The sequence below is a fragment of the Equus quagga genome, chromosome 11 (genome assembly GCF_021613505.1).
Source record: "Equus quagga isolate Etosha38 chromosome 11, UCLA_HA_Equagga_1.0, whole genome shotgun sequence".
Taxonomy (NCBI): Eukaryota; Metazoa; Chordata; class Mammalia; order Perissodactyla; family Equidae; genus Equus; species Equus quagga.
Genome location: NC_060277.1, coordinates 105,649,483 through 105,660,921, shown reverse-complemented (window position 1 = coordinate 105,660,921; position 11,439 = coordinate 105,649,483). Strand labels below are relative to the sequence as shown.

At 39.4% G+C, this 11,439-nt stretch overlaps 1 protein-coding gene across 3 annotated transcripts in view; it reads right to left on the bottom strand.

Moving 5' to 3' along the window:
• Positions 1–1,585: 1,585 nt before the first annotated feature.
• The window catches only part of KCNJ2 (potassium inwardly rectifying channel subfamily J member 2), a 27,416-nt gene continuing 17,562 nt past the window's right edge, over positions 1,586–11,439 (bottom strand). For all 3 annotated transcript variants that reach the window (XM_046675694.1, XM_046675693.1, XM_046675691.1), the window contains exon 2: positions 1,586–6,772. In XM_046675694.1, the coding sequence (XP_046531650.1) occupies positions 5,271–6,554 (1,284 nt within the window). In that variant the 5' untranslated portion in view covers positions 6,555–6,772 and the 3' untranslated portion in view covers positions 1,586–5,270. The remainder of the gene's footprint in view (positions 6,773–11,439) is intronic.

Here is an 11,439-nt window from a genome sequence, read left to right as displayed (position 1 = left end):
CTTTGAAATTCCACTTCTGCCTTTTCTTTTTGCATATATATTTAATAGAAATTTTTTAAGAAGTAGAGGTGAGGCCCATATAGCGTTCAGTGCACTGTCTGGAGTTACCAGTATATTTCTTGCATAATAGGAACAGTCACCAAGAGGATCCTGTAACACCTTTGGCTGCCTACAGTGGGAAGCAAGCAGAAGTGTATGCTGTCGTAGGGTGCCTGCAGTTTGGTTAGTAACAGACTTTTTGGTTTTGCCTCAAGATAAGACTAAGCAATTCCTAGTTAACTGAAATTAATCTGAAGTTTGAAATCTACCCAAATCCCACAACCAACGCTTAAAATTGTAATTAGTCTACCCTTGTGAGTTGTTCTCTCTCTCCAAGAACTAGACAAGGAAATGTGGAGCAGGTTATGAAGGAGGCAAGAATCCTGTGCTCCTGTATTCTGCCTGGAGAAAAAGAATGCGTTTTCGTCACCGAGAAGAGTAAAAACCGAGAAGCAGAAAGGTCTTAGATTAAATGGTGACACTTTTATCAACAATGTCTCCAAATGGAAAGCATAGAGAAGTGATAAAAAGCACAGCCCCGTGCTGAATGGCCTCAGTTTAAATCTCAGCTCTAATACTCACCAGCTGTGCGCTTGCACAAGGTGCTCAACCTCTCTGGGCAACATAATAAGTGCCATATGGGTGTTTATTAAAGAAAAAATATTGAGGAGCAACCTGGATTTCAGAATGCAGATTTTCTCAGTATTTCCAATCGTGAAAAACAGTTAAGTCATTCCAAATTTGCCAGAGGAAGTGGCATTTTCTCTGAGACTGCATATCCTCGGTAACTTTGCGCCCTGAAACAACATATATCTTAGTGGATTAAACTAGGTCTGGAGGCAGATAAAATCCAAATTCCAATACCATCTCGGGGATTCATTAGCTTTAAAATCCAGCCTGTTTCTTCATCTATGACAGAGGCCAATAAATGACAGGCCACAGGCCAAATCTGGCCTACTACCTGTAGTTATAAGTAAAATTTTGATGAAACACAGCCACATAATTTGTTTTCATATTATCTGTGATTGCTTTCACATTATAAGGGCAGAGTTAAAGACTATTCTGCAAGGCCAAAAATATTTATTATTTTGCTCTTTATGGTACGCATTTACCAACTCCTGATCTATAATATGAGAATAATGATATCCTGATTTGTTTTCTGGGAATGAGATAAGATAATATATAAGGCAGAACTCTACACATAGTCTAGGCTCAATACAGAGTAACTATTATCATTAAACAGAGAATCAAAATCTCAACTTTATAATATTATTTGTTAGTCTTGTTTGTTTACTTGTTTTTTTGGTCTTTTCTATCTTTTCTCTACCTAGGCCACTCTGTCCAAAAACAAAATATGAGCTTGACTTCCTCTAACTTGGATTAAACTAATCTAAGCACCCCTCCCCACCCCCCACAGCTGTCTGTTTAGGCAATTTCTATGGCTCTATTCATTCAAACTATCAGGGTTTATACCATATTGTTTGGAAACATTTGCTTTATATCTCAACGATTCTACAGGAAGCCCAAAGATTCTTGCACCAATTTCTTCTCAATTTTTTATTTTTTATTTAGAAATAATAAAATAAGACATAATATATAAAAATATGTACAATCCATGGTTTGTGCAGTACAATAGGAAGACTTTAGATACAAAAAGACGGCAAACGGGAAAATAATAACTATCATGATTGTCAAAAGCCGGGATTGTTCAACTCGTCCAGAGCCCAGAGCTGAAACCCAACAGAACTAGAAAAGAGATTCTAGTTGGGAGTGGGGAGGTGACGGTGCAACACTTGTTTTTTTTTTCACTTTAACAGTATAGACACAGAGTGAAAAAGAACTCACTCTACTTCTCAGAACAAGCTTTTTACCTTTACTGAGTGGCTTATAATGAAATACGAACTGACATTTGTTATTTGAAAGGGTAACATGATTTGGGGGACAGAGCTCATCGGAACAAACATCAAGGTTTGGGATGGGAGTTTATAGAGAAGAAAGGAAGTGAAGGGAAGAAATAATGCATTAATAGAATAAAAACAAAGTAAAACAAACTTTCTCCAGGAATTTGGAAATGACTACAGTGCTATGGTGACATCCTTAGAATGTCTGATTCAAGTATACTCTTAGAGGGATAGAAAACTATTCCTTTCTCAATAATCAAAATAGAATTCACTTTGTCTACCTCTTGTTTAAAAATAGCATAACCAAGAATCTATGCCTCCTCCCAAAAATATAATGCCCATCTAGATATGGGCAAAAATTCTTTAAAAGGGAATAATTCCTAAGTAAATTCAGAAGGGGTTTGCTTGCAATAGAGAAGCAACACGTATCTGGAATAGACCCCAGATATTCACGATGAGTCTCTTCAGTCTGCATTCTAATGACATGTGTACACTAATTAAGGAGACCCAGTCAACAAGGACAAACGTTTTGAAGGTAAAATGCAGCAAAAAATGTTGTGCATTACCTGTGTCTTGGCTCTTGACAAAGAAAAATTGCCATTTAAAGCTTGTAACTGTTAAAATACTAATAACTAGAAAAAGCTTTCAAATGATCAGTCCATGCTGAAATAAATAACAGAAGAACATAGCAATACGAACCTTATAAGGCTGGTAAATATTTGCTAAAACCATGCTAACCGGTAGCATATAGGTACTAGCTCTCAGAATTGCTGCACTGAAATTATACTTTCTATGGCAATTTTTTTCCTTTACAGACATCTATTTACATTTGGCTTTAAATATGAAAATATCTGATAAACTTTATAAAATGTACACTTTAAAAACATAGCTTCTGCAAAATTTTCTTGAAAAAAAAAAAACAAACCTGTGCACCAGAAATGTTAGATTTTTTTTCTCTTTTTCAGAAAGAAGTTGAAAGATTTCCCTCCCTCATTCTTGCCCCCGTACCCACCCCCTCTCAAATATCTCAAGTCATTTGAAATGGCAGCACTGTGTGTTTGGGAGGAGCCTTCTCTCTGGTCACCCCCATTCTCCACCGTATCTTCATTTAATTTACTTATCACTGAATACTCTTTGGTTTGATTATTTTCCTTTGCAAAATATTGAAATAGCAGCAGCTGAAGCCCTCGATACCCTCTCACTGTCAACGGCCAAATGGTTGCCTCTTCTATAAATTCTCTTGTCTACTCAATCCCGATCCCTCCAACTCTCTACTCAACTTCCTAAACCTGCCTTTAAATTTGTATTTAACATAGCATCCACACATTTGACATCTCTATCTTGGATTCAATGAAAATAACACCATAGCTTTCAAACCCATTGACTTTGAAGGCTGAGAACAGCAGAAACTGTCATATTATTGCAGGCACCTCATTCAGATATGGCTGTTCGAAACCAGAGACCATCACAAACGTCAAGTTACAAAACACAGGATTCTAGAACAAGCTGTTTTTTAATGGCATACAGGGATATAATACCATAAGAGAGTTGATTTTGAGACTCCAATTCAAAAGTCAGCAACACGAGAATTCACCAATAAAGAACTTTAAACCAAAAAAAGAGTTTCGCTATTGAGCCAGGCCGGAAAAAAAAAAAAAAGTTTCTAGCAAGTCAGGCAGCCAGGCAGGAGAGGCTTCTGGAAAACAACATGTCCTTAGTAACCTGCCTTAGGGCTCCACAGGCGACAAGGATCAGCTCAGATTCAATCAGGAGTGTGGATTCATAAGAGGAAATAATGCTTTTAGGCCATTATCTCCCTTACTTGTGACTGTGTTATATGTTTTATGGCTCTTGTTGACCCTAAAATACTGAGACATTTTCGTTCCTACCCTCTACCATCAAAGAAAGCAACCTTCCTCTCCCTGCTGAATACTTGAGCTGACGTGCTAGATCAAAGTGCCTTGTCCTCATCTCACTGCCTCTTCATTTTGGCATCGGCAGCAAATACAGACACTGTAGGACTCACTCCAGACAGACTGATTGGAAGAACCAGCCTAGAGGCCAGGTGTGGCATCTTTTGAAGGCAATGTCAGGTTAGAAATGTCCTGACAGTCAGGGCAAGGAATTCAGCCGCAAGGGTTTAAACTTATTTGTCTTTCATGTTGGATGGCTCAGTTTTGAGGATGCCAATAACTTCAACCTGGGTCTGGTCTTATGGAATAAATTTTGGAATGTGCAAAAAGGGAAAATCCAGAAAAGTGTAAGAGCACATACCATCTCTCACCTTCTGTGTTAGCCTGGCTGGCACTACCTCACAGGAAAGAAAAGATGTTGATATTGTGTTATGTGTGTGTGTGACTTTTACTTTCCCTTTCCTCTTCCTCCTGTAATACGAAAGTTACATGAAAGAACACAATTTAAAAAGCACTACACTTACTAGACTCTGTGTATGATGTTCTATTTTCTGAATAAGGTGCAAAGGAGAGGGCAGTTCAAGGTCTTGCTGAGGTTCAAAGTTATTGTCTCTTATTTCAAGGCAGCCGGAGGGCTTTCTTTCCTTTTTAGTATAAGCTCCACTGTGCAAAAATGTGCATTATCTTTGGTATTTATTTTAGGTAGTCTAACTTAAAATTTGAGATAACCCATTAACATCATGGAGGGAAAAAAAAACAACAAACCAACCCAGAGGCTACCATTTGGCTAGTGTTACATAATGCCCTTATGTAACCAAAGAGAAAGAGAGAGAGAGAGAAAATCAATTCTAGCAAACAAATTACTGGCCTCAAAAAATCAGGCTCTCGTTTTTGGCAGCTAATAGCCAAATACTTGCCACTTTGAAGCACATATCATGAGCTTTCAATAAAGTTCAACACTGACTTTTAAATTACACGAAACAAAAACTACACTGCAACAAAAAGACAATTTGTGTTCATGTAGTTAGCAGCTTTTCAAAAATTAAGGCAGAGTCTTGCCTTTGTTATGCCATTAAAAACATTCTTGTTCCCTAAAGAGAAGCATTCTGGATAAGTCAAACACCCAACCAAGGCTTGCCTGCAAGTTCAAGTTTTGTAAAAACACAAAACAAAACATAAAAACCCCATAACTTATTCTACAACACGTATGTGCCATCAGGTCATGGGGAAGCATGTTAAGTGCTTTACATGAATCTTCGAGCTTACAGTCTTTCTTTGAAACCACTGTGTTAGCCTCAGTCCCTTGTGGCCACTTGCCTTGACCCACCTCTTCGCCAGTACCGTCGTCTGAATAACTGGGGCCTTTGACCAACAGACTGTGTTTTAAAGTAAATATTCCAGAGAAGGAATCAGTCAGTCATATCTCCGATTCTCGCCGTAAGGGCCTGGGCTCTAGAGGTACACTTGCCTGGTTGTGAAGGTCTATGTCAGGGGGTGTGTCCGTACTAGTGCTTTCTGGAACTCCATTTTCACTGTCATCTTCCTCTTTGCTTGTGAGAGCAACTTCATTTTCATAGCAAAATGAATTAGCATTTGAGAGAATATATTTCTTTTCTGCTAAGTCTCTGGCGCTACAAAGGGGAGTGTTGGGTACTTCATAAGTCTTGTGGAACCTTGAATAGTCCACTTTGTAGTAATGCTTCTCTTCAAAGAGTACAGGCTCATAGCGGTGGCCCCAGAGGATTTCATTTGCCAGATATGAGCTACGGCACTGTGTGGTCATGGCGGTGGCTTCCACCATGCCTTCCAGTATCACAACAATTTCAAAGTCTGCATTGTCAATGTCCTGTTTACTCAAATCATATAAAGGACTGTCTTCATCTATTTCATGGACTATAGTGATTGGGGATACCAGAAATATACGGTCAATTCCACTGTCAAACCCGACATTGATATCTATTTGATCCAGGGGGATGTACTCCCCTTCAGAAGTAATTCTGGATTTGAGGAGCTGTGCGCGAACATGAGCTTCCACCAAGTGGCTTTTCCGAAGATTGCCCACTCGCCACATCAAACAGAGCTTGCCATCTCTCATGGCGATCACAGCATTGTGACTGAAGACAAGAGTCTCATTTCTCTTCTTTGGCTTTGCCATCTTTGCCATGACTGCACCAATGATAAAGGCATCAATGATGCAGCCCACGATTGACTGGAATACCACCATGAAAACAGCAATTGGGCATTCGTCCGTGACACACCTGAAGCCATAGCCTATGGTTGTCTGGGTCTCAATGGAGAAAAGGAAGGCGGCCGTGAAGCTGTTGACCTCAGACACACAAGCTTTGCTCTCTTTAGATGCATCCAGATCCCCATGGAGCAGAGCTATCAACCAAAACACACAGCCAAAAAACAGCCATGAGAGAATGAAAGCCAGGCAGAAGATGACCAGCATCCACCGCCAGCGAATGTCCACACATGTGGTAAAGATGTCTGCGAGGTACCGTTGTCCTTTCTCACCCACGTTAATGAACTGAACATTACAGTGGCCGTCTTTCTTCACAAAGCGACTCCTGCACTGTTGTCGAGTGTGGACTTTACTCTTGCCGTTCCCAAAGCCATTTGCAACCGCCATGGTGGCCAACTTCATGCCGTCTTCTTCCGAAGAGACAATGCTATAGCGGTTGGTTCGCACACTGCCCATCGCTTCTGCTGTGGACGCCAGTGCTTCTGCTTTGGAAAACAGTCTGAGTTTTTGCAAAACCCTTTGGAGAAACAGTTTTGAATGTTCAGTGAAGACACACACATGCAAAAAATGTAAGGAGAGATGGAGGTCTCCAGGAGCCTTGAGGTTCTACCAAGGTCTGTCTACTGACATGCAGAGTTACCTTAGCAACTCAGCTGACATCCAGAGAACATGTCCTGCAAAAAAAGAGAGATCATTTATTACAAAAGAAGTCATTATTAAAGGCTTCTACTCTCTAAGCAACATTTCCTAGCAAGACATAGAGTCAGATATAGATAAAAATACTCAGCATTGAATTACAGGACTTTAATTTCTTCGTACTATAAAAAATATTTTTTATTTTATTTAAAAGCATAAACTCATTAAACATAGAAGAGTTAGTTTTTTGTGTCAGTCTTTCAACCAAAAGTTCAGGTCGTTTTTCTCTTATTTTTGGCCAGCCGTCTAGAAGATCCTATTTTAACAACTTACTTCTCCTCTCTTAGCCTCTTCTTTTGCCTTCTCTACTTTCTAGGGTCCCAAATTATTAAGCAGAAGAAAGACTTTCTAAGTCCAAGATTTGTCACGAAGCTTTAAGAACTCAGACATTTCTAGAGAACATTTCATATGAAAGCAGAATATTAATATTAATTGAGTTCCAGGTGCATTATGGGAGACTCTTAGAGCCCTTGATGACATGGTTGAAATCGGAAGGAACAGACTATTTTGTTTAAATGATAAAACTGAGTAGACAGCCCTTATAATCATCTGAAATGGATCCCAGTTTCTGGAAACTGTTTGGGCTTCCTCCATCACTTCGCACACTTTAAAGCAGGCGCTATGCAGAAATGCCTGATAACATCTCTGTTAGTGCAAATGATTCTGACTTGAAGATGCAGGTTAGCTCTGGGGGAAAGACAGATTCTGTTGCCTAGCAATAAGAGTCCTGAAATTCCCTGGAGATGGGACTGCCATGTGTAATGAAAGGCTAGGAAGCAAGCACCTTTGTGCCAAAGGACCAGGTCTTTATCGGATTGAGATAAGGCAGGAACTCATTTCATGCGGGTCCAATCCTGTGTTTTCCCAAACAGAAACAACTTTGTAAGAATAGATCATAAATGTCAGTCAGCTTACTTTCACTTTGAGGGCTGCTGTTTGCTATATGCTCCCATGGAGAAGGCACACACCTTTACCTAATGTGAACAAATAGTAGTTTTCAGTATTCTCCTCATGCCTCATTCTCCCCTGGATAAAAACCACCTATTTACTTTAATTTTCCATCTTCGTTCCAAAGAAACTATTTTTTCCTTTACCAAAAGAAAGTCTAAGGTGTTTTCTTTACCAAGTATAAACTAATGAACTAATATAGCATAGAACTAAAAAGTAAAAGTGATTCTCTCCTTTTCAAAGAACCAACTCTACCTCCTGTAATACGGGGGGACAATGAAAAACAGATGGAAAGGATCAGAAATTTGTTGAAGCCCTGATAATGAGACTCCACTTTTCCTTTCTCCCCTGAAACCACATTAAGATGAAGCAGTTAACAGAATCGATTTCAGCCAAGCCAAATACAAACAAATAAAGCAAATCATCAACCCTGTTCTGTGCACCCCCTTAAACAGAGGCAAGGTGCACTGTCTTTGAAAATGCCTTGTTAACGTCTTTTTCACTTCTCCTTCTTTATCCAAGTTATTATGCAAGAATGTGCCCCAACACATTTTTCCTGAGATTAGTCATCTGTGAAAATTGCAATGTGTGTTACATTTTGGCAGCTTTTGACACCTAAGTGATGCCCGATTTCAAAGTGCCTTTGAATTACTTTATAAAAAGAAGTTACTGTGCCTTCCCAGTCTTCCACCTGCTTCAATGTTTTGTCTGCTTCCCTATGAAGTTTGTACTTGGACAAAAGAAAGAAGACTCCTGTTCCTCAGGGTTCTAGATCCTGGACATGGAAAGAATTTTTTTAACAGTGATTTCAGCTTATTTGGCTCATATGAAATTGCCAAACATTTCTACACAAAAACAAAGATAATAATATAACATCTAATGCCAGTATACTTTCCAAAAAAGGGGAGAAACGAGCCTCATTTCAATAATGCTTGCATCCTTGAGTTCTGATTGACTTCAGAATCTTATATTATAAGCTGACACCAAGAAATTCCCTTTTCATGATTCAAAACAATCCTTGCATCTGAGTTACCATTAGGGACCATGTGTAGACAGTCTCAAATTTCTTTTGACTTATTTCTGCACTCTTTCCAGATTAAAGCATAACAACCATATGAAATCTAAAGACTGAATTACGACCTTCCAAAAATCTTGACCCTAGGACATTAGTCTGAATTCCACAAAACACACAATACCAGCTTCCTACGAATAGCTTTCCACATTTAGAACCTTGAAAATAGCCTGTATTGAGTGACTATTATTGTCTTATTTCCATTGCTAATGACAGAATCTGTTCCACATGCGGAGCATCATTTAGATATTTTACCATTTCTGCCTGGAAAGGGGAAAAAACAGCTTTTTGGCAAAATGGAAACTTTTGTCACTTCAAATAGATACGTTCCAAAACAGATTTATGTGTGTATATGTATGCACACACATTATGTATATTCAGACTTTTGTGGAGCTGATTTACATAGCAAAAATCTAGAACATGACACAGTTTGATAGGGTAATGGTCTCAATATTTCACCACAAAAAATGCTCTCCCTATCAACCTGCCTACACGCCCGAGTGGCTTTATGCATACAGAAAACTTCCTTGCCTGCTCTTTTCTCATTGAAAATCACCAATTCATGAGCATCTGGGAAAAACTTTCCTTAGGAATAGGGCTTTCGTGCAATTTTATTTTAGGCATATATTCATAATAATTCTCTGAGAAACATTTGATTAAGTGTAGATGAGAACAGTACACGACCTGACTCCTTCATGGCTACAACTCAGGAGAATTGGTATCTGATTTGATGAACAATGTGTAAATTCTCCTTTCAGCCAAAATATCTAAGGGCCTGATGTAAATTTAATAGACACAAATAATCATTTTACCCAGGCCACAACCAATGAGGTAGAAAGTATTTCTGGGAAATGGAGAGGCTACATGTGGTGCTGTTCATGTTAAGACTATTTATAGGCTGAGCCAAAATTAAGCATAAGCGATGGAAAAAAATAGTCCAGTGTTTCAATCTTAGGTAGATGTTAAAGGAGAGAGAGCTATGGATAAATACAAGGTCAAGGAGATAACATGGTATTAATGAGTGACTGAAAATCAATTTTATCATATAGGAAATATTTCCAATATGGATTATAAAAAACCAGAAAAATGTAATTATGAAGAATAAATGAAAATAGATGCCTCAATATATGCTCATGATGTGCAGTGAATAAGAAAGTTTCTAACTAAGGATAGGAAATAAGGATAGTAAGAGAAAGTGTACTGGGCTGACACAGAGGTCTGCTAATGAGTGTTTAGAGCGGCTATTCCCCAGCTGACGCCATATAGAGCAGCCTGAGTGTGCTCTGGGCACATGTTGCTATGTGCGCACAACTGCTAGCAGGCAACCTCTTAGAAGCTTAGTAAACAGAAGGGAGGGGGAGGGGAGAAGGGGGGGCATAAATAGATACCCATTTATCTATGTGAGCACCATAACATTTATACTCAACAGCGCATGTAGCATCCCTGAGCACTTGCAAAGGCTGAAAAATACACATATTTGGTGAACAAAAATATACACTAAAAATCACAAAGGTGAAATAATCCATCTGTTCAGGAAAAGATGTGGTCAATCTTTCAGGCTACTCAAAAGTCATACAAGGACTCTATAGCTGACCAGGGATTCCACAACGGGAGAGGCTGAAGGAAGGAGAAATACTGTGTGTTCTTAAAAGGAAAAGCCAAATTCGCAAGAGTTTAGAAGAAATATTCCTACGGATACTAATAACATAAGACAGTGCCACCAAAACATGAGGGGGAGGGGCTGAAAGCAAAATGAAATGACCTTGACCCCAACTCTCACCCCTCCCATCATCCTTGAAGTAACATCTCTATCTCCTGAGCATGGAGATTTTTCTGGATAATGGCAAATATAAATAAAATCCTTGGGGTGGGGGTGGAAGTGATCAGGAAAAAACTAAGTGCACAGGTCATATTCAGCTGATATGCAAAGGTTAATGAGAGGAAATCTGACAGCCTATTGATTATTAATGTAAAAGGAAAACAAGAGGCAAAAGGCAATATGCGTTCTTTGCATACCCAAAACACGTTTTCAAATAATGCGTTATTTCCTAACAGGTAAATTCTGAGTTTATGAAAATCCCCAGGATTCACAGCCGTATCCTAGTTACCATCTTACTGATCCGCTTACCCAGACACAGACATTAAACTGCCCATTTCCTATCTCTATTTTTTTTCAGTTGTCATGATGAGTCCACGTTATGATGCAATCTTTTTTCAGAACCAAGTCGTTTTGACCACTGTGCTTCCCTGAAACCACGCTGTCTCCAACTTAAGTATTAATACTATTATTTCTAAGACTAACAAGTTGCTTAGGGGAGAGTGACATATGATGTGAAAGTTTTGCGATCTTCAGGCTCAAATCCAACTCGGGCTCCCGCTCTCTTCCCCAGCAACGCAACTTTGAGACGCTCGCTCTGTTTGGAACGCGAAGCTGCGCTTGAAGCAATGACAAAGGAAAGGGAAAAAAAAGAAGCCGAGGATCAACTAGCGCTGAGTCCCAAGGTTTGCCAAGGTTTGAGACCAGCGTTCTAGACGCGTGCCCCTCCTTGTTCCGCCCCCCCTTAGAGCGAGAACCGAACGCAGGCTCTCTCGCCCTTGTCTCCAAACTCAGTATCTCGCTACAGC